The sequence below is a fragment of the Erinaceus europaeus genome, chromosome 18, assembly GCF_950295315.1.
Source record: "Erinaceus europaeus chromosome 18, mEriEur2.1, whole genome shotgun sequence".
Taxonomy (NCBI): Eukaryota; Metazoa; Chordata; class Mammalia; order Eulipotyphla; family Erinaceidae; genus Erinaceus; species Erinaceus europaeus.
The window spans coordinates 10,210,670-10,238,256 of NC_080179.1; the positions used below are offsets into that span (position 1 = coordinate 10,210,670).

The 27,587-nt window shown below is 37.7% G+C and overlaps 1 protein-coding gene across 2 annotated transcripts in view; it reads left to right on the forward strand.

Moving 5' to 3' along the window:
* The window catches only part of CERKL (ceramide kinase like), a 116,366-nt gene that overhangs the window by 24,190 nt on the left and 64,589 nt on the right, over positions 1-27,587 (forward strand). For both annotated transcript variants that reach the window (XM_060177624.1, XM_007522150.2), the window contains exon 2: positions 23,566-23,805. In XM_060177624.1, coding sequence (XP_060033607.1) covers positions 23,566-23,805 — 240 coding nt within the window. The remainder of the gene's footprint in view (positions 1-23,565; positions 23,806-27,587) is intronic.

Here is a 27,587-nt window from a genome sequence, read left to right on the forward strand (position 1 = left end):
AAATTCTGTGTCCAGGAATTTAAAAAATGTTTTGCTTCAAGCGAAGTCGTCTTCTGTACAGGGTCTCTTAAAAGCCCTGCTTTCACTGCCTTCAGTCAGAACTTGAGACGATATTATACTGTGATCAACATAGCAGGGAGAGTGAAGAGGGGAACTAGATAAAGGGCCATTTTGTCTGGCTTGTTACTTCTGGAGTTTGCTGAGTCTCTTCAAACTGATCTGTTTCTCCACTTAATTCTGGCCCATTCTTGACGTCCTTAGCTTTCTAGGCATAGTTGAATCTCCTTGGTTTGAAAGTTTGGTGGTTCTAGATCTAGTACAAGATTATTTTTTTCCATAGCTGGGACCTCGCACATACGTGATTTCTTTCTTTAAGTAAAAATAAAAATTATTTGATAGAGACACCAGAAATTGAAAGGAAGGGAGGATATAGAGAGTGAGAGAGACAGAGAGACACCTGCAGCCCTGCCTCACTCATGAAGCTTTCCTCTTGTAGGTAGGGGCTGGGGACTTGAACCCAGGTCCTTGTGCACTCAACCAGGTGTGCCAGCACCTTGCCCCAACATAAGCAATTTCATTACTCTGTGCCATTTTGGATAGAGACAGAGAAGAGAGGAAGAACGGCATCAGAGCTTCCTCCACCGCTGTGGCGACTCCCATATGATGCTGGGGTCTGGACTTGGGCTGTACACGTGGCAAGACCAGTTATCTTACCTGGTGAGCTAGCTAACTGATCCAATAGCACAAAGTTTTTAAAGAACAGTTCTTATGGACTTTTTATAAAAAATTCTATCTTATCCTGAGTAGGAATAGTATGACAAATATTGTCAATAGTATTTAAACACTTCACACAAGGTTCTCAGTTAACTTCCTTTGTACTTTCTGAGTCTCAAATATTGTGATAGCTCATGTTTTCATTTTCATTTGATTCTAAGAACATTTTAATTTCTTATTTTCTTCTTTGATCCAGTAATTGTTAAGCAGTGCACTGTTGAGTTTCCATGTTGGGACTTCTACTAATCTTCTGTTTGTTGTTAAGTGTTTAATTCTACTGTGGTCTGAGAAGATGTTTGGGATGATTTCAATGCTCTTGAATTTTCTGACACTGTCTTTGGGACCTAACACACGGCCAATCCTTGAGAATGTCCCATGTGGACTGGAAAAGAATGTGTATTCATTTCTTCAGGTGAAGGGCTCTGAAAATGTTTAGTAGATCTAATTTATCTATCTTTTCATTTAATCCTCTTGTTTCCTTAAACTCTCTGCCTAGAATATCAATCTGAGAGAGTGGGGTTTGAGTACTCCTACTATCACTGTTGCTATTGATGTATTTTCATAGCTCTTTCAGTAGATTTTTCATTTATTTTGATGACGCCTCATTGGGTGCATAAATGTGAATAACTGTTAAGTCTTCTTGGTCAACTGAGTCCATATAAAAAAAGCCTACAGCGAGCATCACACTAAATGGCAAGAAACTGAAAGCATTTCCACTTAGGCAATCAGGCAAGAACAAGGAATTAAAGGGATATAGGTCAGAAGAGAAGAAGTCAGTGTTACTATTCTCAGATGATGTGGTAGTATACATAGAAAACCCTAGCGAATCCAGTAGAAAGCTTCTGAAAGTTATCAGGCAACATGGTAAGGTGTCAGGCTATGAAATGACATACAAAAACTCAGTCTCATTCACTATAGTAGCAAAAACAAAGTATTTATGAATAAACCTAACTAAAGAAGTGAAAGACTTGTATACTGAAAATTATGAGTACTTATTCAAGGAAACAGAAAAAGATACAAAGAAGTGGAAAGACATTCCATGTTCATGGATTGGAAGAATTAACATCAAAATGAGTATTTTACCCAGAGCCATATACAACTTTAATGCAACAAGATTAAAAAAAGCTCATGTGGAGAAGTGATTTGGGTTAATATTACTTTGCTTTATTCAACTATGAACAATTCATTTTTTAAATTTTTTTTATTTTATTATTAAAATTTTTAAAAAATATTTATTTTATTTATTCCCTTTTGTTGCCCTTGTTGTTTTTTATTGTTGTAGTTATTATTGTTGTTGTCGTTGTTGGATAGGACAGAGAGAAATGGAGAGAGGAGAGGAAGACAGAGAGGAGGAGAGAAAGATAGACACCTGCAGACCTGCTTCACCGCCTATGAAGCGACTCCCCTGCAGGTGGGGAGCCGGGGTTCGAACCGGGATCCTTATGCCGGTCCTTGTGACAATTCATTTTTTTGTTGCTATCAAAATAATGACTTACTTTTAAATGTCTAACACTGCTGTGTTATTTAAACCGGTTTTGCTGTTAAAACATAAAATACAGGAAAGCCACCATTATTTTTTCTCTGTTTAACTATAGTTGATTTTTTTTGTTAGATGGTATGATTCTAAATGACCAAAGTAAAAATAAAACTGAGTCTCAGCATTATGTAACAATGATATTAAAATGATGTAAGAGCTGTGTTCAGGTTTAAATAGAAATGCAATGAGTTAATTTTATTTGAAAATATTTCAGTTGGAGTTTGCTTGAACTATTGATGAATACTGCTCTAACAAATGTCTACTTCAGCTTCACCGCTCCAGTCATTCTCCCTGGTTGACATAAGTATGTTCTTACCTTGGTGTAGAGCTCTGAACATACAAAGCAGCAGATGTTAGACCAAAGAATAATTGCATGTATCCTAGAAACATATCTTTATAGAGTGGAATTGGATCTTGGGAAAACATAAGTTGGACTGACAGAGTATTAAATTGCTGAGCTCAGCACTAACAAGCACAGTTGTGGACTGTGTGGTTGTGTACTGGTAACTACTTAAATGCTTTGGAAGAATAATGTAATTATAAAGGACATTAAAAGAAAAATTAAGGGAACCATATCTCATCAGGGTTGTACAGATCCATATAAAGGTTTCTGAAGTTGGGGCCGGGTGGTGACACATGTGCTTGAGTACACGTTACTGTGCACAAGGACCGAGGTTTGAGCCCCTGGTCCCCACCTGTAGGGGAAAGCTTTGCAAGTGGTGACGTAGTGCTACAGTTGTCTCTCTCTCCCCCCTTGTCTCCCCTTTCTCTCTCAATTTCTGGCTGTCTCTGTCCAATAAATAAATAAAGATAATTAAAAAAAATTTCTGCATAAGGCCCATAACTTTATTTTTTTAAGAGTTTATTTTTTCATGAGAAAGATAAAGAACCAGACATCTCTCTGGTACATGTGCTGCTAGGGACTGAACCTGGGACTTCATGCTTGAGAGTTCAACATTTTATCCACCATGCCACCTCCCAGATCACAGCCCTGTAACTTCTTTATCCAATCACCGCGTCAGTGGACATTAGGCTGATTACATACTTTGGCTATTCTCTCAGTTTGTGTTTTTCTCCAGCTCACCTGGTCTAGCCATTTCTTTCTTTCTTTTTTTTTTTTTTAGTGGTTTCTTTTTTTTTTTTTCTCTTTTCTTTTTTTTATTTAAGAAAGGATAAATTAACACAACCATAGGGTAGCAGGGGTACAACTCCACACAATTCCCACCACCCAATCTCCATATCCCACCCCCTCCCCTGATAGCTTTCCCACTCTCTATCCCTCTGGGAGCATGGACCCAGGGTCATTGAGGGTTGCAGAAGGTAAAAGGTCTGGCTTCTGTAATTGCTTCCCCACTGAACATGGGCGTTGACTGGTCGGTCCATACTCCCAGTCTGCCTCTCTCTTAGTAGGGTGGGTCTCTGGGGAAGCTGAGCTCCAGGACACATTAGTGGGGTCTTCAGTCCAGGGAAGCCTGGCCGGCATCCTGATGACATCTGGAACCTGGTGACTGAAAAGAGAGTTAACATACGAAGCCAAACAAATTGTTGAGCAATCATGGACCCAAAGCTTGGAATAGTGGAGAGGAAGTGTTAGGGGGGTACTCACTGCAAACTCTAGTGTACTTCTGCTTTCAGGTATATATTTTGCAGTAGTTTACGGATACGTGTGAACATATGCTCTCTCTCACAGAAACTGGTGTATATCTAGGTTTTGGGACTTTGTTAGAAAGTGAACCACCTGAGATGGAATTAGAGTGTACTATGAAAGGAAAGGTCTCACCCGAGTAATGAAGCTGAAGGGTTGTCATTCCACACGTGAAGTCTCTGGACACAGTCTGAGGTGAAGCATGTTGAGGTGGCCATCGTTGGGTTGGTTAGGTTGTGAGGTCTATCCATTTCTTAGCAAACTCTGTACCAATGCAGGTTTCCTGGTCTGTTTTGGGAGTGTACTCCAGGTGCCCCCCTACTAATAGCTATAACTTTATAAATCAAAACTGGATTAGAACAGTATTGAATTGTAAGTGTCCAATGGAGTCTTACTTGGATCATTTTCGCCAACTAGCGTTTTATCACACATGCTGCTTTCCTGGTTTATCTAGTTCTGGTGCTGGGGTGGTAACTGAAAGTGGTTTTAAAAACTGATCTAGTAGTGATACCAGCCGTCAGAACAGCAAGCACTTCTGTAGTCAAGGAGCCACACAAGTATCAGACATCTTGACTTACGTGCAGTTCTTAGCAGTAGAAGCATTATCACCCCCTCCCAGTTTTTCTAGATAAGAGAGTCAAGTAGGAAGACTTACATTTCCCCTAACTCACACAGACTCCAGTCTTTTAAGAGGCCCTGCTTTTAATCACTGTTTTCTTGCTTTGGTCTTCTTCCTTCTTCTCCTTCTATTTGTTGTTGGATAGAGACGAGAGAAATGGAGAGAGGAGGGGAAGATAGCGAGGAAGAGAGACAGAGAGATGCCTGCTGACCTGCTTCACCACCTGTGAAGCGACGCCCCTGCAGGTGGGGAGCCGGGACTCGAACCGGGATCCTTACGCCAGTCCTTGTGCTTTGCGCTACCACCCGACTGCTGACTTGGTCTTCTTAATAAAACTCAGAATACCGTGTTTAATGTGGGGTTGCAGAAGAGCAGCAAACTACATGGAAACAAAAATCTGCCCTTTTGAATTAACCACATATGTCCCCAACCCGACTATGGTGCATGCAGTGATAAAACTGAAAGTACAGGGAGTCGGGCGGTAGTGTAAAGGGTTAAGTGCATGTGGCACAAAGCTCAAGGACCCACTTAAAGATCCGGGTTCGAACCCCCAGCTCCCCACCAGCAGGGGAGTCGCTTCACAGGTGGTGAAGCAGGTCTGCAGGTGTCTATCTTTCTCTCCTCCTCTCTGTCTTCCCCTCCTCTCTCCATTTCTCTGTCCTATTTTTTTTCCTTTTGTTGCCCTTTTTTTTTTTTTTATCATTGTTGTAGTTACTATTGTTGTTGTTATTGATGTTGTCATTGTTGGATAGGATAGAGAGAAATGGAGAGAGGAGGGGAAGACAGAGGGGGAGAGAAAGATAGACACCTGCAGACCTGCTTCACTGCTTGAGAAATAACACCCCTGCAGGTGGGGAGCCAGGGCTCGAACTGGGATCCTTGCTCCCATTCTTGCGCTTTGTGCCATGTGTGCTTAACCCGCTGTGCTACTGCCGATCCCTCCAAGGATGAGTTTTTATAAATGCCCTACTTTATAGAACAAAGGAAGGAAAAGAATTGAGTTTCAAAGTCCAGTGTCAGGTTGCAGGTAAAGCCCTGCCATTCACATTGATAATAGGTAAGTCGCATCCACGTTTATGAAGTTCTGTTTCATTTTCTCTAAAAATGAAGGATTCCTCTCTCCTTTAATTCTCGCCATAACCTGAAGGTAGTTGACAGTAAAGTGAAATGAACATGTTTCATTTCGTGTTCAACTTTTCAGGGACTTAAGCTCAACCTCTAATTGCTGCATTTCCATGCTACTTTGTTTACAGTGAAAACTGCCTACTGCCTTGCATAGTGGCACAGATGATCCGTGCTGAGGAAGATGATTTGGTAAATATGTGTACTTAAGGCTTCAAAATTTTAATCCTACTGAGTAGCAGAGCTTCTAACATATTTCTTCTTCAGCCAGTCATTCGTAGTTGCTTAACAGAAGTTAGTGAAAGGACACAGCAAAAAACAAGAGTTTTTTTTTCTTTCTAGGAAATATAAAAACCATAGGTTTGAATTTCTCCTGACTCTATATGTAAATTGTACTGATTCTAGAAATTCAGCTCACTTAGTCAGAAGGACATCAGGCTCAACCTGACGCTCTTGACTGGCTATGGAAGAAGGGCAAACGCTAGAAGAAGAAGTCAGAAGGATAAGTATGAATACCAGATGATCTCACTTATAGGTAAAAATGTAAGAAAGAAGGAGGAACCTGGGAAGATAGTATCATGGTTATGCAAAAAGCCTTTCATGCTTGAAGCACCAAAGGTCCCAGTTTCAATCTCCAAATACCATTATAAGTCAAAGTTGAGCTGTGGTCTGAGGGAAAAAAAAAAAGGAACAAAGAGAAGTTATAACACAGGGTTAAACTTGAACTATTGATCAGTGTGGTCTATTCCAGAAAGTCCAAGGACCTGATGTGTAGGGTGTGTTTCGGGGGGTGGGCAGGGCAGGAAAAGTGGACTGAGTGGACCTTACGACGGCATGACGATGAAGGAGGACCCAAGCTGGTGATGGTACTGGTGTGTTAGACACCTATCATGGAAGGATGAGAAATCATGCAATGTGACAACTGTCTTGTGAATCATTCCCCTCGTTAAAAAAAAAAAAAAAAAAAGTGATTTGATGATGTTAATTCTTCCAATTCATGAACATGGGATATCTTTCCTCTTGAAAATAAAGTACTATTTGATTAAGGATAGTTAAACACATAGTATTTAGAGTTTCAGAAATATTTAGTGGGCGAGTCATCTGCTGATGCAAAAGCCATTATCTACTTTAGTACCTGGTAGTTGAACTGATTGAGTTGTTTCATTGATCATTTATTGAGTTGAGATATAAATCTGTCACTTTTTAACATAGTCCAATCCTGTTTTAAAGAATGCCATGTGCCTTTGAGCATTTTCAAGTAGTTCACAAGGATATTGTAACTTTAATACTCATAGCAATCTTAAGAATTTCAAAAAAACAAATACTCATAGCAATCTAAAGAACCACATGCTATCAGTTGGAAATAGTGAAAGGATTTCATGAAGGTCACCTGAGATTTTAGTCCTTCCTTAGATCTGTTACACAAAGCAACCTACTTCTCTTTATGAAAGGGTGACTGTTTACAGTACCATAAAGACATGTGTCTTAGTTTTGATTGAATAACTACTTTGGTTGAAAGTTAAGCCTGAATAGGAATTAATTGTAGTACAACTAAAGTGATTGTTCAGCAAGAAATGTTTTATTTCTCAGAGTTGATCATTTTTTTCCTCTTAGATTTTTACATCATAATTACACTTAGATTATTCTTTTGTGTTGATGGATTTGGAGTTTATTTTATGTAATACAGTGGTTGACATTTATAGTCAATCAAATTTATAATTTGTATAATTCTTCAGAACATGAAAAGTTATATTCAAGAAAACATGAAAATGTTGGGACTGGTTGGCGGCACCGCTCACAGAGCTCACGTTAGGCAATGAGGGAGGAGCCAGGGTCAGCACCCCAGTGCCCATGGGACGGGGGAAGAAGCTTCAAGAGTAGTTAATGAAGCAGTGCTGCCAGTCTCTCCTTTCGGCTCCCTTTCTTTTTCTTTTTTCTATTTTATTTTATTTATTTTTTATTTATTTTTTTATTTAAGAAAGGAGACATTAACAAAACCATAGGGTAGGAGGGGTACAACTCCACACAATTCCCACCACCCGATCTCCATATCCCACCCCCTCCCATGACAGCTTTCCCATTCTCTATCCCTCTGGGAGCATGGACCCAGGGTCGTTGTGGGATGCAGAAAGTGGAAGGTCTGGCTTCTGTCATTGCTTCCCCGCTGAACATGGACGTTGACTGGTCATCGGCTCCCTTTCTGTTCTCCCTTTTCTCTCAGATTTTCTGCCTCTATCATAAAAACAAAGAAAAAATAAAACAAAGAAAAAAAAAAAAGAAAAACATGGCTTCCGGGATCAGTGGATTCATCATGCATCCTACAAGCCCCACTAATAACCCTGGGGATAATAAAAATAAATAAATGAATGAAACTCTGAATACTATTTTCCTGTTTTTTTTTAATTAGTCTTTCACCTGTAGGCCAGAATCATCCCTTCATCATTTTCTTCTTTTCGCGTACGAAAATCATTATTTTTTTAATTCGCTGGCAGTGACTTACCTGCAGTCATAAAGTTAGCAGACGTGCCTTTCAGTAGCTAGTATTTTTTGGAGCTTTGTATTTGGCCGGAATGGCTTGTATTCAGCAGTACTGTTAAAGGGAACAAATGCGGATGCTGCTTCTGGCATAGAGGCCCAGGGGGCATCTTGGTATCGAGGCGCATGTGGTGTGACACATGCCACAACCCAACATGGGGGCAGAGAGGCTTGAGAGTGAACCGAGAGCCATTTTATGGGTACTTTTGGGAGGATTTGTGTTACAAACACATTCAAAAATATCCGTAGCAGAGTGCTTTCCACTGCTTGCTCACGATAGTGTTTAAAGTAGTGTTGTTCTAGTTAGGTCATCACTGTTTTGAAACCAAGGTCTTTCACGTCGGCCTTTGCTATCTATATAAAATGATTTTTTTTTGACTCTGCCCTTTATAATGTTGGCACCCTCTGCATATTAGATGTAATCAAGGCTGAAAGGAAACTTGAATCCATCTGGAAGCAATAAAGTTTTCTAAAAGACTGCACAGTGTTATTTAATCCTGTGACTTCTTACTGTGAGTGAAATTAAGGTTTGATGCAGTTGTGTCACATCATATTGGCATCAAATTTATCTTTCTAAAAAAAGACAGGAGTACTACAGCACAGAGAAGATGATTTGCTGTAATCCTATAAGCTATTTTGCTTTGTTTACATGTAACATAGTCTATCTAAATACATAAAATACTTGATCAAATATTTGTTCCCTCACATTTTAATCCTATCAGGTATAATATTTAACTTTGCCCTTTTATCATAACATTAACTATGATGAAATTACCTAGTAATACTAGAGAAGAAACTATTTTGAAAGCTGTTTTAATTGGGAATATACTTGGATAAATATCATATGTATAGAACATCACAGTACAAACACTGAACTTATTTTCATGTCAGACTTGGAAGCAAGATAAGAATTTTTTACATATGCAAGTTAAATCATTCTAAATTTTGAAAGAAAATGACATTTATTCTTACCACACATAATGTCAGCAATTGGTTACATTTCATGTGAATAGAAATCTAAATATTACCAACAAACATAGTGTTGGTGAATTTAGTGACGTAAAATTCTTCTTTATATTCTGCCCAAGTGCAACTAAAATAATTGTAAAAATTTGAATATCTAACTGCATTTTAGGTAAGCCATCTCATTGTAACTTCTTAGTGAATCAATTATCATTTGATTTACTTGGCTAGAGTTTTTGAATTTCCCAAACAAAAGCAAAGCCAAATATATTTGTCAAGTAATATGCTCTCAGTGGTGGAAATGAAGTGAAGGTGCATATCTTCCGTGTGCCCAGTATATTAAAAATAAACATGAACTTTGTCTTGAATGTCATTAAGTTAGATTTTTAATAAAACTATGATAAGCTATATTAAATTTTTTTATCACTTTCCTTTTGTCTCTGATAAGTCTAGACTTAAAAATCCTCATCAAATGGGCAAACAAAGAGAGATTTTTGTTAAGGGCATCTACTTTTATGTATACTTATTTATTTTATTTATTTTTTGTATGCTCACTGGTAGTTCAGATATCTTGTTGGCTGATGAACAGGTAAATTTCGCCTAGCCTCTTTCTGGTTGATCAACATGTTAACATTTTATTTGTAACTCCTCAGATGATGTTCTTCCTTGCTGGTATTGTAAGCAGTTTTCATTAAGTAAAACATGTTACTGTGTCTCTTGGGTAGTGATTCTACTTTCTTCCAGTACTACCGATCGCCCTTTCTTGAATGCAAATTGGCTGCATATGAGTAGCTCAAAAACTTTCTTTTTTTAGGAAGTAGGTAGTGCCAGCCTTGATTGAGGGTGACACCGAATGGGAACAGTATACTATACAAATGAGCCAAAAGTGTGTTTTAGAAGCAAACATCTTTATCTACAGGCTTTCATTCTATTTTCTCTATAACTGTTATGAGGTAATGAAACATCTGGTCCATACAGGTAGGTCATGGATTGAGAGTAATGGTGGAAGTGAAAGCATAGTTGATGTGTGACTCTCTTTGAGGTGAGAGGAAAAGTGTTACTAACTTCATCTGGACTGTAAAATGTAAGGTGTTTTATTAAAGGGAGTCCAGACTGTTAGGCGTTCTCCATAGGCAGCAGCAATAGAAGCCGCCAGTCTGGCTTAGATCTAGTACTGTGCACAGATCTGCAAGTCCCAGTTTGGGAAGAATTCCCTAGCTTTGGTTCTCACATCAAGAGTTGTCTATGGATATTATTACATTAAACACAAAAGTGCCTGGATATATAGCAGTTGTTCATGTTATGTGGGGTAGGAGAGTTAGCTCTCAGGACCAGCACCAGGTGGGAGGTTTTATGGTGCTGTGGTGTCTCCTCTCTCTGAATGAAAATGGCATCTAGGCTATAAAATCACACATGCAAATTGCCCTGATCCCACTGAAGCAACAACAACAATAAAACCAAATATGTTGTTTGATATGTGAAGGAAGTAACATTTGGACTCATCCTAAATTATTAGTCTTTTTTTTTTTTGCCATGAAGGTTACTACTGGGGCTCTGTATACCCCTGAATAACTCAAATGTTTCCAGCTGTACACTCTCTTCCTCTTCCTACCTCCCCCCCACTTCTCATCTTCTCCCTCCTTTTTATAGAGGGCATAGGACATACATGAAAGGGACATGGAAACAGAGAAAGAGTTAACACCTGCAACACTGCTTCAATATTTGTGAAGCTTCTCTCCTGCATGAGTGGTCCAGGGTCTTGAACCCAGATCCTCAGACATAGGTATGCTTGCCCCTACCCAGCTCCGTCTTTTTTTTCTAAACTTCCCCTATTACCATTTCTTAAGCCACCAAATAATTAGTATAGAAAAAAAATGTTCTGAAAAAAGCTTTAAAAAAATCTGTATGCCTTCAGCTTCTGTTAAACTAGTAATTTGTGATGTGTGACTAAACCTCAACTCAGTAGTAATGGGTAGTGAGCGAGAACAGGGAAATAGAGGATATTTCTTGTTGGAAAGGCAGTGTGCTTGACAGATGGCTCATGTTAGAAAGGACTGGAGTCAAGCAGACCGTCCCTTTGCTAGGAGATGAAGGAACAAAGGTTCGAGGTGGTGGTGGTGGTGGTGGTGGTGGTGGTGGTGGTGGTGGTGGTGGTGGTGGTGGTGGTGGTGTGTGTGTGCGTGCGCGCATGCACACTTTGACTGGGATGGTTAGCTGACTGCTCTTAAGTACTATCAGTAACACATTTATTGGAACTAGGCTATGATCAAAACACTGAAGCATTGAGGGATACAGAGATGAGGAGTGAGGAGGACTACTAAGGTACTGTTGAAGTACAAGTTGAACACAGAGATAGAAGCCAGTGATCTAACATGTCAGGCTCATGGACAATCTCATGGACAGGCTCATCTCTGCAAAGATGATCTATTGGTAGAGTATTTATACCCTGAAATGCATGTCAGAACTGGCAGTGCTAGAAATGACTAGATAATGAAGTTACAGAGATGAGCCAAGTAAGGTCACATTTTCTGTGGGTGTCATTCTTTTTCAATGTAATTGATATTTATTGAGGAAATGTTTTACAAGACTATTACGGGGGTACAATTTTACAACTCCCCCAAGTGTCAGCCGCATACCACACCACAAGCAGTGTCAGCTCTCTCTCCTGAGGACACTGCGCACCTAGCCCACCTCCTCCTTTACAGCCTTGAGATCTGCTGTAACTGATTACATGTTTTATTGTTTCACCATGACTTTTCCTTGCTTGGTTTCTGAAGAGCGAGATCTGCTGATATTTATCTCCTTCTGGTTTATTTCACTTAGCACAATCCCCTCTAAGTCTACCTATGTTGTAGCAAAAACCATGATCTTATCTTTTTTTTATTTTTTGAGCACTGAGTACAGTATTTCATTGTGTATATATACTAGACATTCCTATCAACTCACTTGCATTTGGGTATTTGGGTTGTATTCAAATTTTGGCTACTACAGATAATGCTACAGTGAACATAGACTTGCATACATCTCTTTGGATAAATGCTTTTACTCATCCAACTATTTTGTTTATCCTTATGTTCTTTGTACAGATTACTGTTTCTATATTTACTCTTCTATTTCTTTTTCTTTCTTTTTTTTTTTTTAGAGATTGAGATGTAAATGTTCACTAAAATGTCAGAGACAAGTACCTAACTAGAAAGTAATATAAAGAATAAAAGATGTAGAACATTAGTGTTGCTGAAGTGAAAATGAAAACAATTTAAATCATATTGCACAGTAAAATCAAGCTACAGAATATGAAGCATACGTTTTGAATTTTTTAATGTCACTACATTTTTTATGTAGTAGGAATTTGCATAGATATTGCAAACATATTAATTAATCTAGTGAGATGTTAGCTTTTTTAAAAAAGAAGTTGATGTGAGATAAAATGAATCCTGTTATTTTTAAATATATTTATTTATTTATTTTTGTTGCCCTTGTTATTTTATTGTTGTAGTTGTTGTTGTTATTGATGTTGTCGTTGTTGGATAGGACAGAGAGAAATGGAGAGAGGAGGGGGAAGACAGAGAAGGGAAGAGAAAGATAAGACACCTGCAGACCTGCTTCACCGCCTGTGAAGTGACTCCCTTGAAGGTGGGGAGCCAGGGGCTGGAACCAGGATCCTTACGCTGGTCCTTGCACTTTGCGCCACGTGTACTTAACCCACTGCGCTACCGCCTGACTCCCAATCCTGTTACCTTTAAGCTGCATTTTCAGGAAGTTACACATATGTTTATTGTATACCAGAGAGTCTTTGAGCATTTTTGTCTTGGGATCTGATTATACTGTTTGATAATGAAAACCACAAGCAGCTCCATTCTATATAAGATGCAACCAGTAATACTTACTGAATTGGAAATTAACCAAACATTTAAATGTTAGTTTATTGAAATAATGGAAACAAGTAAAAAAAAACCCAAAGCTTATTACATTTCCACATATATTTTCTTAATTAAAAATAGCCTTTTTTTCTAAACAATTGAAATAACACTTTTCTCATATATTTTATGAACTTTTTAAATAGAAGAGATAGTCATCTTGAACAGAGGACTTAAGACAGCCAAACTTCCAAGGTTTCTTTTATCTTTTGTTAACACTATTTTAGTTAGTATATATAAAAACCTCTAGTTCCATACATGTTGGGTGGGAATTGTTTAATAATGTCTTCAGATAATTGTGATGGCCTTCTTTGATGTTACAGCAAAGCTTAAGTGATAATTTCTAACAGGCTAGTTACAATGTAGAATCTGAAAATTTGGTATAAGAGAGGTTATATGGAACCTCCAAATACTGACATATAATATACTTTAAGTTACTAGAATTTTGGCCAACCTGTTTTTTAAAACTTTTATTTGGAGAATTAATGGTTTACACCGCAGTCTTTAACACATAGGTGCAGCCTCTTATTACCCATTGATCTGTGACTAGGAAACATACCAGGGTCCCATTATGCTTTCATCTTGTTTCTTCCCCCTTTCCCAGAGTCCTTTGCTGTGGTGCAATACACACCACACCCTGTCCAAGTTTGACCTTACCCTTACTCTCCTTGGGCATCTGGTTGTTACTGTGCTGCTATGAACATTAGTGCGCATAGGCCTTTTTGGATAGATGGTCTTGTTTTTCCTGGATAAAACCCCAAGAGGGATTGAAGGGCTGTAAGACACGTCCATATCTGGAGTTCTGGTGTATCTCCAGACTGTTTTCCATAGGTACTGGACCAATGTGTGTTCTTACCAGCACTATGGAAGCCAACCCCCACCCAGCCTCTCCAACAGTTGTTTTTGTCTTTTCTAATGTATGGCATTCTCATAAAGTGGTCTTTCATTTTTGTTTTTATTTTCATTTCTTTGATCACCAGTGACTTTGAGCTTTTTTTTTTCCACATGTCTGTTAGACCCTTGGATCTCTTCTTTGAAGAGGATTCTGCCCATATCTTACTGCCCATCTCTAAAGAAAATTCTTATACTATCAAGTAATTATCAAATTCATTATGGCAAGTACAAGGCTTACAAAATTCTAACTTAATGCTCAGAAGCTCGTACTGAACCATTACAACATTCTCAATTATTTTTCTTGAGTGACTGACTCATTCTTCAGAAGATGTTTCCCGAACACTCATTCCTGAATATCATAGTCTGCTTATCAATTGATCTTATAAATGAAAAAGATGTTCCATGAAAATTAGTTTATCTGGGGGCCAGGTGGTAGCTCACTGGGATAAGCGCATATGGTGAGAGGCACAAGGACCTGCTGAAGGATCCGGGTAGGGGTCCCGGGCTCCCCACCTGCAGGGAGGTCACTTCACAAGTGGTGAAGCAGGTCTGCAGGTGTCCATTTTTCTCTCCCCCTCTCTGTCTTCCCCTTCTCTCTCCATTTCTCTCTGTCCTTTCCAACAACAATAACAACAACAATAGCAACAGGGACAACAAAATGGGAAAGATAGCCTCCGAAAGCAATGCATTCGTAGTGCAGATGCCCAACCCTAGCAATGCCCCTGAAGGCAAATAAACAAAGCAAAACCCCAGTTTATCTGAAACTCAAACTCAAACTCAACTCAAGTGTTCTTTTTTTAGGGAGAATCAGTCATCACTTATATATAAAGGAGCCTCTGTTCCCTGCTCTGTTTTCTCTTTCTTGGTTTACACACAAATATATACACACTTATAATTATCGACTGCTTTATTAAGGGCAACTATGTGAACCTGGCTCTCAAAAAAAAAAAAAAAGATTGTGAAGTGGTGAGGAAGATAACTGTATTAGGAAAATTTGGTGTCACTGACTTGATTTGTGCTGACACCAGGAGTTTAGCCGTTTGTGGCTTCTGCATTATTAGTGTAGATTTGATCAAGGGGAGCAAAGTGGCAACTATAGCATTCTTGTAAAAATCACTTTGACCTTTGTTACCCTCTGAGTCTACATATTGAAAACTGCTGATCAAATTGCTGTGGTTTACCTTAAGCATTTACAAATGGTCGGCTTATTTTGATTTCCAATAACAGATTTCCAAGAGGTCGCCAAGAAATTTGGAATACGAGTAAATTAATATGCCAAAGAAAAGCTTATGAACAGAAGATTGCTGATGATGGAGAGTCCATCTAAATTTCCACTTTATTCTTTTTAAGGAATATCTCTTGTGTGTGCTAAATATGATTAAACAAGGACTATATAATTAAAAATTATTACCGACATGGTGTCAGAGACACTGTTACTGTCTTGTTTAAAGAACCAACATATTTGTAGTCAAGTTTAAATTTCCAAAGATATGTTAATTTTAGACTAGGGGGAAAAAAAAGTCAGTATCTTTTAAGTACTTAAGTTCTTAAAAACTATCACAGCTGTTTAAAGATAAATACCAACTAGGAGAAATAGCAAATAATTTTTTTTTCCTGGGCACTGATTTTTTACATGGCATGACAAAAATGTGATTCTGGATCAGCAGTCCATGTCTATCTCTAAAAATGGGTTTGAATTTCCCTGTAAGTCGTTTGCAAGCTAACAGTGCCATTTCTTAGCTCTCCTGATACGTGCATGGATTTGGGGACTTCAACTTTCTGGTAGCAGATGCATCGTCATATTTTGCAAGGATAGTGAATTGAGCGGGTTTCTCAGTAAAATATGGGAGCAGCCCTATTTATTTAAACCGTAGTTTAACCTGATTACTAACAATTAAATTGTGTGTTCCTTTTGCAATTAAAGTGTATTCAAATTTATTGGTCCCTAGCTTCACAGATTTATCTCAGTATGTGGTGTATTCAAACAGAATTTTGTATTTTTAATTAGGGGATTAGATACGTAATTCTGAAGAGCCAAAAAAAAAAAAAAGTTAGACATCCCATTGCTTAACCATCTAATATACCATCAGTGTGTGTCTATACTATGTTGTGGGAGTCCTCTGTCAGATAGGCTTGTTTTTCAGGCAGTATTTTAAAGAGTGGACATGTGCAGAAACTGTGAGCACAATTAGCGCCAAGCAGATAAATCCAGCTCTAATCCTGTTTACGGTCTGCGTCAGACAGATGTGCCAAGATTGATTTCGACAAGCCCTAGGCTTACAGTAATATTTTTAAAAGTGCTGTTCACTGTTCTATTTTTGTTAAATCTTTGCTAAATATTCTTAAGTGTTGTGGGCTTTACTCTTCTTAACCACTGTAACCTACTTAAAGCAGGTTTTGCTTTGCTCTCATGGTGACAGGGTAACCTGCCAGGAGAGGTTATCTTTATTCCCTGTAATTAAATTGACTCTTCCTTCCCAAGAAAATACGACAATAGGAAGTGGGTTCTGAGTTAAATAAATAGTGTGATATCCAATAGACATATACTTAAACCCCTTGCAAGAACAGATGGTCCCCAGTATCTCTGTAAGTAATGTGAGAGGACAGTTAATGTTCTGAAACAACTAGCTATAACCAATATGATGTTAATGAACCAATAGATTTCAAATCACAAAACACATGCCACATGGCAAAATTGTATATTGTCAGTAAGGTTTGAATTCACAGTACCAGAAAAAAAAAGTGATAGTTGGTTTCTGTATTACTTACACACACACACACACACACACACACACACACACACACACACACACACACACAATCTACTTAGGAGTTAAGTTTTAATCTTTTTCATAATGTGTTTTAACATTAAGGTAAATAAAGTTATATTACAAATAAATTCTCCACAGAATGTCCTGTAATTTCTCTTTTAAGATACTGTCTGTGCTCCTTAGGTTATATGGGGGGAATGGTAGTTTTTGCAAACAATTATGAAAACATTTGCTTTCTTTGTAGCAGAGGTGGTGAGCTAAGATCGGGATTGAAGCATTCTCTCCTCTTACAATGAAAATTAGTCGATCTCTGCTCATATATTTTTCAGCACTGATAAAATTTACAGAGAGTTTATAAAATAGTATTTTTCCCCTGATTTATGTGGAGGGAATCCCTAAATTCAGTCTGAATTTTTCTGAAAGTGTTAATGCAAAGCAGTATAGATAAGTGTTCAACTTTTGTCACCCAAATCAAAAGCATTCTCTATATAAGATCCTCGATTTTTTCTATACCCTGGCTTGTCATGAACTTTTGCCTGTCCTAAGTAAGTCAAAGAGTGTTTTGGAGTGGGGGTTGGGGTGAAACAGTGACCTTTTTAGATTATAAGCTTATCCTAGCAGACAATCTCTGGAACCTTCAGCCTTCACTGGGGGTTCGCCTGAGGCCTTTCTGTCTAGAAACCTGAGCAAACTTTGGCTTCTGCTCTTTCAAGTCTAGGAAACCAATGTCCTGCTGTCTCTCGAAGCCAGCTGGCCCACTGCTTATATATATCTTAAGAACTTCAAAAACAAAGACTGGGGGAAGAATCGCCTCATCCAATGACTAATTAAACAACAGAAAGAGAAACTTTTAAGTAAAAGAAAAAGGTTTTCAATTCAAGGTCACAAAATTGTAGCAAATTGTTCCTGAAGATCATATTCAGACTTACCCAGATTTTTTTTTTTTAGTAAAATTATTTTATACATCTTCATGTACTAAGTACAATTATATTTAAAACATTCTATGATTAGAATCAGGCCGATGGACTCATGTAATGTAAACTATTAATATTGCAGAGATAATGGACTAGAGCTCCTATGTAGGAAATTGGCACCTGAGAGATTTACAGATTGGCTGAGAAAAACAGCAGCTGAGAAACATTTCCTATTGCTAGAAATTTGTAAGTTGTCTTACTCGCTGACTGGTTTCTTTTTCTTTCAAAAACAAAAGTTTCTTCTAAACTGTAGTCAGTCCTTTTCATCTTTTCTTGTCAGACTGGCAAAGAAACTATGCACAACCCCAAAGATTCTATCTGTAGACAGATATGGGAGAAGGAATTGGAAGTCTGAGTAGGAAAGATAATTACAGATATATTCTGAATTTTCATTTCCCAGAGCTCCTGGTGGCTGTGGTCTGACTTCTACTATTCACCAGTTTCTGGTGAAACACCATTAGCTGATGTATTTATTGTCTGGGCTGTTTTCCTAATCAATAAAGATAATAATGGCCTGCCTACAACTTCACATTTGACCACAGTTAAATATAAATCCAGAGAGTCAATGAATGTGTTTAAATTTTAAAAATATCTTTTCAGCCCTCCAACACCATTACAGAATCACAGCAAACATCAGTCAAAATAATGAGATTTAACCCCCCCCCCTTTTTTTTTTCCTACCATGTGTAACCACATATGAGTCACTTAAATTATCTGCCCTGGGGTTTTTTTTTTTTTTGATTACTATTTTTTTTTGGGGGGGGGGATTTTCTGGGCAGTTTTGTTGTAGGGATTAAGTGATACAGTGCATGCAGTGTGAATAGGGTGAAATCTGAGTGTGTGCTCATTAAATGCCTTTTTTTTAGGAAATAAAATGTGAAAAGTTAAAAGATATCACATGATCAGGAACTATTTTACGACGAGTAAAATGAAACAACCTTTTAAAAACAGCAGAAAAATTAGGAATTTATGTAAGCAAACTAAATCACTATCTCACTGTTGTTCCAAGCTGTTGTTCATTCATACAGGTATACATATGAGAGGATATTACACATACGTATTCAATAGTAACATACAAAAATAATGTGACTATGTTTTATTAGGTAACTTTTTGTCAGATTTCTGCATTGTAATGACTGAATAACATTTTATTATGCCTATACTTTTATATATTCTACTATTTTACCAAGCTCTTTTATTATACATTTAGGTTACTTACTCGAGGAAGCAATTTTTAGCTAAACTGCATATATTCTCTATTAGCTAACTGTGCACACAATTTCTTCCTTGATGGTTAATTCCTAGAAAGAAATTGCTGGGAAATTCTGTATATTCATAGACATTTCCTTTTTCTTCATTTGAAACTTTTTTTTTTTTTTGTGGAGCCAGGGGCTTGCCCAAAATGTGTGATTTTTTTTTACCGTCCTCAGACTACTTTTTCACTCAGAGAAATAGGGAGAGAGAAAGAGACACAGAGTTTCTGTGGTAGTGAGGCTCAGATATACCAACTTATATAACAAGGCGTGCACAGTACCTGGTGAACTCTCTCTCAGGCCCACTCCATTTCTAAAAAAGAAAATTATTAAGTATAATACCGATTGCAAGAAGTAAACATTATGGATGTCAATAAAAAATGAAAATATGCTGTCATTTTGTAATAGGAAACCAATGTTAAATTTGATGTTTGTTTTCCGCATGGATTTCTTTTCTCTCCCTTAATATGTGATCATATACTCAGATTACTTTGTCACTTATTTTTAAAAAAATATTTATTTACTCCCTTTTGTTGCCCATGTTGTTTTATTGTTGTAGTTATTATTGTTATTATTGATGTCATTGTTGTTGGATAGGACAGAGAGAAGTGGAGAGAAGAGGGGAAGACAGGGGGAGAGAAAGATAGACACCTGCAGACCTGCTTCACCACTTGTGAAGTGACTCCCCTGCAGGTGGAGAGCGGGAGTCTGGAACCCGGATCCTTACGCGGGTCCTTGTGGTTTGCACCACATGCGCTTAACCCGCTGCACTACCGCCCCACTCCCTTTGTCACTTATTTTAATCCCACTTATTGCAACTTCCTAAATGATTGTCTTCCCAAGGCAGAACAGGGAGACCTAAATTGCTCATTATGGGAACTGTAGAAGACTCTACAACCACTCTCCCATTCAAAAGCCAGAATTTTACTGCAAATATTCTTGCTACTATAAATATGACCGTAATTGACATTTGAAAATCCTTTGATACACATATTGCTGATTGTTTTCCACCAGCTAGCATTTTTGCTTTTCCAACAAATGAGATTGGCTCTTTTTTCTTTTCTTTTTTTTTTTTTACCAGCACCATCACTGATCATTATTTTTGATCTTGTGCCAATCTCAAAGGCAAAAAATGGTATCTTGTTGTTTTAATTTGCATTTCTTTGATTGCTAATTAGGTTGAACTTCTTTATAGGTTCATTGGTCAATTTGCATCTTGTCTTATGTGAAATGCCTGCCTGGATCTTTTATGTCCTATTCTACTACTGCGTTTCTTTTTCTTGATTTAATAGATGTCATGTGATGCAAATGTTTCTGTGCAGATGACCTTTGCTTGTGATTCCTATTTATGCACCTTCAGGACTACAGACATTAAGTAATGTTAAACTAAAATTAAGCATACTTGCCTTTATTCTCATGCTTAGGGCTTTTTTAGCTCACAGTTATTTATTTTTTTCCTAATCTAAAAATATTGGTGTGTTATTAAACAGGGCTCATTTTTTTTCATTTTGGAAAAAGCAAGCAGTTTTTAAAAAAAATATTTTATTTATTTATTTATTTATTTATTTATTTATTTATGAGGAAGGTAGGAGGAGAAAGAGAAAGAACCAGATATCACTCTGGTACATGTGCTGCGGGGGATTGAACTCGGGACCTCATGCTTGAGTATCCAGTGCTTTATCCATTGCGCCACCTCCTGGATCATGAAAAATTAAGCAGTTCTAAATCACCTTTGATTAAGTATTTCCCACTAAACTTAGGTGCATAATTATCATCTTAGTGAATTTTTAAATGTACATGCACATTTCTCTATACTATTTATTCTTTTTTTAAAAAATATTTATTTATTCCCTTTTGTTGCCCTTGTTGTTTTATTGTCGTAGTTATTATTGTTAGTTATTGATGTCGTCGTTGTTGGATAGGATAGAGAGTAGTGGAGACAGGAGGGGAAGACAGAGGGGGAGAGAAAGATAGACACCTGCAGACCTGCTTCACCGCCTGTGAAGCGACTCCCCTGCAGGTGGGGAGCTGGGGGCTCGAACCGGGATCCTTCCGCCAGTCCTTGTGCTTTGCGCCACCTGCGCTTAATCCGCTGCGCCACCGCCCGCCTCCCTGTACTATTTATTCTTGATGCTCTAGTTATACCTTTACAACATGTTAGCAGGCACCATCCTCCGCCATTGTAATTAGAAATATTTTCTTTAATATATTTGAAGGAAGATTTTAAGTCATATAATCAATTTCTTTGATCCTCACATCAAAGAAAATACCTTTAAAATTCGACTGGGATTGCATCACAGGAAGTATATAAATTTGGAACTTGGTATCTTGGTATATCTCTAATTTGTGAAAGTCTTCACTTCTCAGTATTTTTGAGTGCCTACTTAAGTTTTTTTTTTTTTTTTTTTTACTAAATTTGTTTCTAGAGTTATGAAATGGCATCTTCTTAGCTCCATTATGCCTCCTCCTTTCTGGATATCAATGTATTTGTAACCAGCTTCCTTACAGATTTTTTTTTTACTAGATTTATTGGATAGAGACTGCCAGAAATCGTGAGGGAAGGGTGGGATAGAGTGAGACAGAGACAGAGAGACAGAGACAGAGAGACACCTGCAGCACTGCTTCACTTGTGAAGCTCCCCCCCTGCAGGTGGGGACCTGGGACTCAAACCCGGGTCCTTGCACACTGTAACTTGTGCGCCACCACCCGGCTCTGTATAAGCTGGTTCTTTTGGACATTGAAGACATATTGTGATATCCTCGGCAAGTGTAAGTTTAACTCCTCCTGTTCCCATTTTACTACCAGTTGTCTTTAATTTCATTTTCCTTGTATGTGGCATAGGCAAGAATTCTTACAATATTTAGAAATAGTCAAAAGTGATAAGAAATATTACTGTCGGGAGTCAGGCAGTAGCACAGCGGGTTAAGTGCAGGTGGCGCAAAGCGCGAGGATCAGCTTAAGGATCCCAATTCGAGCCCCCGGCTCCCCACCTGCAGGGGAGTCGCTTCACAGGCAGTGAAGCAGGTCTGCAGGTGTCTGTCTTTCTCTTCCTCTCTCTGTCTTCCTCTCCTCTCTCCATTTCTCTCTGTCCTATCCAACAACAATGACATCAACTACAACAATAAAACAAGGGCAACAAAAGGGAATAAATAAATAAATAAATATAAAAAAATAAATAAACAACAAAAAAATAATTATTACTGTCTTCAGGAAGTCTTCCAGTTCTTAACTACAGTTTGATCTTGAGTTGTAAATTTGCAAATGCAAATTTTACAAGAGGTTATTTATTTATTTGTTTTTTATCTGTCTCCAGAACACTGATCAGCTCTGGTTTATGGTGGTGCTAGGGATTGAACCTGGGAGTTTGGGGCCTCAGGCATGAAAATCTACTTTGCATAACTATTATGCTGTCTCCCCCACCCCGAGGGGCTTTTCATTAAAATAACCATTGAATTGTCGATGGTCAAACTATAAAGTGCACAAATTCGGACTGTAATGCAGAGTTTAAAATGAAAAGTGGAAAGGGAAGCTTGTTCCTTCAGGGGTTGATACAGGATATTACACTGGGCTACTAATTCTCCTCAGTGGACTAGGATCTATCAAATTAGATCTGGAAATTCAGAAAGTGGTGGGATTGAGGATCAATCTAGTGCTCTGGGGTAGAAGAGGCTGGTGATTTGATGGAGGGAAAGATGTATGGACACCTATCTTGGGGAAAAATGGTGGCTGTGTAGCCCTAGGACAGCAGCAACCCTGTAGCTCAGCATTTCCTCAATAAAATGATACTGACATTGGGAAAAATAGCTCTTCACCACAAACAAATCTTTTTTGACCCTATGGTTAGACATAATCAGTAGAATTCATTCCAAATGTGATTTGCTGTGATAAGATTCCAGTAGATCTGTTTTTCTAGATCAGGAGTGTTTCCTATTTGCAATGATTTTACCTTCTCCCCTTTTTTGCACACATTGTTTTACTAGGAATCCTAGGAATGTTTCCTTCTCATTTCATGTTACATGTTTATGCTAACTCACTTCTGGTAGGGTATTCTGTTCCTTCTGTCACTTTATCTTGTCTTGATGCCAGGGAACCCATTCCATGATCTTACTGTGTGATTGAAATGGTGTCTCATTTATTTTCTTGGGATTATTCTTTTTTTTTTTTTTAAAAAATATTTATTTATTAATGAGAAAGATAGGAGGAGAGAGAAAGAGCCAGACATCACTCTGATACATGTGCTGCCAGGGATTGAACTTGGGACCTCCTGTTTGAGAGTCCAGTCCCATAGCCACTGCGCCACCTCCTGGACCACTCTTGGGATTATTCTTATGTGACATGTCTTCACACTGAATTTTCTAGGTCATATATGGCAGGGATTTTCTTCTTTCCTGTTTTAGAGATTTGTTTCCTTTCCCCCTCCCCATCTGCTATGAGTACTGATATAAAGGACAATCAAATGGTAAGTTTTTCTTTTCTTTTTTTTTTTTTTTTTTTAACTTTCACTCCTTGTACATATGAGATAGAAACAATAATTTTCATTGAAGTTTTGGTTTCTTTTCAGGAGAGTCCAAGCTTGACTTAATGTGTGATGAAGAATTTATTGAACTCAAGAACATATTCTCTGTCAAACTGAAGCGGCGTTGTTCTATTAAACAGAGAGACGGCACTTTATTAGGCATTACTCTATTCTTCTGTTTGAAAAAGGAGCGAAACAAGTTAAAGGATGCTATACTTGATCTGATTAATTTAAGTGAAGACCACTGTGATGTATGGTTTAGACAACTCAAGAAAATTTTGGCAGGTAAGTGTGCTTCTGTGATATATATTTTTTATGAAAAAATTTTATTTACCAATTGCATAATCATACTAATACAATTGTTATACATAAATTCCATGACTTCATTTGAAATGTGAGTAGTATTTGACTTCAGATATATTTTTTTATTATCTTACATTATTTTATTTGTTTTTCTTTATTTAGGGGATTAATGGTTTGCAGTCAACAGTAAAATCCAGTAGTTTGTACTTGTGTAATCTTTCTCAGCTCTCCACGTAAGTTCAACCCCCTCTACGTCCTTCTCTGCCATCACGTTCCAGGACCTGAACCCTCCCACCAATCCCAATCTTTACTTTGGTGCAGTATATCAAATCTAGTCCAAGTTCTGCTTTGCGTTTTCCTATTTTTCAACTTCTGTTGTTGTTGTTAGTGGTTCAATAATGATAAAAAAAGATAGTGGGATAAGAGGGGTACAATTCATACAGTTCACACCCCCAGAGTGTCATATCCTATCCTATCCCCTCCACTGGAAGGTTTCCGATTCTCTTTTCCTCTGGCAGAATGGAGAGAGATGGGGTACAGAAGGTGGGAGGTCTAACTTCTATAATTGCTTCTAAAAACTTGGAGCATTTTTTCATGTTTGTTGGCCTTTTGGATCTCTTCTTTGGTGAATATTCTGTTTATAGCCTCTCTCCATTTTTGGATGGGGTCATTTATATTCTTATTGCTGAGTTTGGTGAGCTCTTTCTATATTTTGAGTATTAGCCTCTTGTCTGATGTATGGCATATAAAGATCTATTCTGTATATGGCCTCTCTGTTTGGGTGGTGGTTTCTTTTGCTGTACAAAAGCTTTTTTAATTTGGTGTAGTCCCACTGGTTTATTTTTGTTTTAGTCTTCTTTGTAATCGGGTTTATATCATTGAAGATGTCTTTAAAATTTAGATGGAAAAGAGTTCTCCCAGTATTTGATAGTTTCTGGTTTAGCATCCAAGTCTTTGTTCCATTTGGAATTTACTTTCGTGTTTGGTGAGATATAATGACTCAGTTTCATTCTTCTGCATGTTTCAACCCAGTTTTTCCAAAACCATTTGTTGAAGAGACTCTCCTTTGCCCATTTAATAGTCTGGCAACTTTGTCAAAGATTAGATGTCTGTAGGTGTGGGGCTTACTTCTGCTCTCTCAGTTCCATTCCACTGGTCAGCTGTCTGTTTATGTTCTAGTACCAAGCAGTTTTGATGACAGTCAATGGAATTGAAAGAGCAGAAGCAAGCCCCCACACCTATCGACATCCAACTGCTTTTATTGATGTGGTGGATCATGTTGATTGATTAATGTATATTAAACCAATTTTATATCTCGTAAGAGATATTTTTAATGAGTCCAATTTTCTTCACATGGGTTTTATAAACATGATCTTTGTTATGATGAGGAAACTTTGATTATATTGAGGTAGTTTCCTTCTTTTCCTATTTTTTTTGTGATTTTAGAATGCAAAGGTATTGAGTTTTGTCACAGATTGAAATGAGCATGTGTTTTTTCCCCTTTATTTTGTATTACATAGATTTTTTTTTTGAATGCTGAATCACCCTTCCATCCAGATATAAATCCCACTTGGTCATGACTCATATTATTATAATGTCATTGGATTAAAATATGCTGTTACACTGTTGAGGACTGATATGTAGTTTTTTTCTTATAAGATATATTGCCCTGCAACTTTTTCTCGTACCTTGGGCTTTGTTTCCAAGGTAATGTTAGTATCATGGAATAATACGTCAGGCAGTGACTGACTCTTGCATGGTAGCTTCCATGAAGAAGCTTTGATACTCTGAAGTAACATAGTTTTCAATTTAGTTCACTTGAGAGTTGTCTTTGAAAATTTATTGAAAATCTATTTTAAATTGCTCTCTGTTGAAGTTATATAAGAATTTGTTTCCCTTTTACACACAAGTTAATAATAAGTGCATATATACGAGGGGTGGACTGAGAGTAAGATTTTTTTATTAACACTTTAAAATTGTCTATTTCAGAGTAAAATAATCTAAAAGGTTAACATACAGCAAAAAAAAGTGAATATATTTCCTAGACTTTTATCTCTTAATGAATTCATTGCATCTGTATTTTACATATTAAACAGGAACATGAATACAAATACAGTATAATTTGAATTCCAGTAGACTAACATATGATCAAAATGGGGTTAAGAATTTTTTTCATAGATTTGTAAATTTTGCTTTCTTTTCTTCTCATTTCTTCCTGTTTACCAGTTATGCCTTGTAGAGGTATAGTTGATGGTACAAACTAGAGAAAGATCAGACAAGATAGTTTTGGTGCTAGAGAAAGAGCAAACAGGGACTGATGTTAGAATGTCTCAGGGTCATGATGAAGATTGAGGACCTAAATTGGTCAGTCTTATGCCCGCCCATAAAACATGAGCTGATATGACACTGTATTAAAATTTGCTTTCAAATCTTGTCTACTGAAAGTTGGGCTGTAGCACAGCAAGTTAAGAGCACATGGTTCTAAGAGCAAGGAGTGGCTTAAGGATCCTGGCTCCCCACCTGCAGGGGGTTGCAAGCAGGTCTGCAGGTGTCTGTCTTTCTCTCCCCCTCTGTCTTCCCCTCCTCTCTCCATTTCTCTCTGTCCTATCCAACAATGATGACATCAATAACAACAACAATAACTACGACAATAAAAAACAAGGGCAACAAAAGGGAAAATGAATAAATAAATATAAAAAAACTTGTCTACTACAGTGCTAGCTTCTTTGTAATTTTTTTCCTTTAATTTTTATTTATTTTTAAATTTTTATTTATAAAAAGGAAACATTGACAAAAGCCATAGGATAAGAGGGGTACAATTCCACACAGTTCCCACCACCAGAACTCTGTATCCCATCCCCTACCCTGATAGCTTTCCTATTCTTTATCCCTTTGGCAGTATGGACCCAGGGTCATTAAGGGACCTGATTCTTGGGAGGCAGGCAGTCACAGCAGGTTAAGTGCATGTGGTACAAAGCGCAAGGACCGGCTTGAGGATCCCAGTTCGAGCCCCCAGATCCCCACCTGCAGGGGAGTCACTTCACAGGAAGTGAAGCAGGTCTGCAGGTGTCTTTCTCTCTCCCTTTCTCTCTCTCTGTCTTCCCGTCCTCTCTCCATCTGTCCTACAACGACGGCATCAACAACAGTAAAAACAAGGGGAACAAAAAGGAAAATAAATAAATATCAAAAAAAAAAAAAAGAGAGAGAGAGAGACCTGATTCTTTCAAAAAGGCAAGGGATCACTCAGGCTAAGTTCTAGGCCATCTCTCTGGAAACATAAGGTATGTGTTTAAAATAAAATATGTCCTATGTATAATCTAAAATAAAATATGTACTATGTATTGTGTAGGTAAAATGTCTACTGTGTATTATGTAGACTGTTGAAAGCATTCTTCTGAGAGGCGGCACAGTAGACAGTCTCAGACAATCAGGCATGAATGGGGTCCTGAGTTTGATCCCCAGTAGTGCATAAGCTAGAGTGATGCTGGGGTTCTCCCTTTCCCATAAATAAATAAATAAGCAAACCTTAAAAAAATGCTGCAGTCTGCTTTAACAATAGTGGGCCATTTACATTGTTCTAATGGAAGTTTGTCAGATGAAATAAAAAGCTAAAATAGTGCATTCAAGTGAATTTAATTTTCTAATGGGGGTGGATGCACATGAGTCTATAAAAGAAGAATGTATCATGACAAGGAGAGATGAGTTCATTATTACATTAAAGACGGGAGGCACTCTACTCCTATGGCACTGAGGAAGGACCGGTT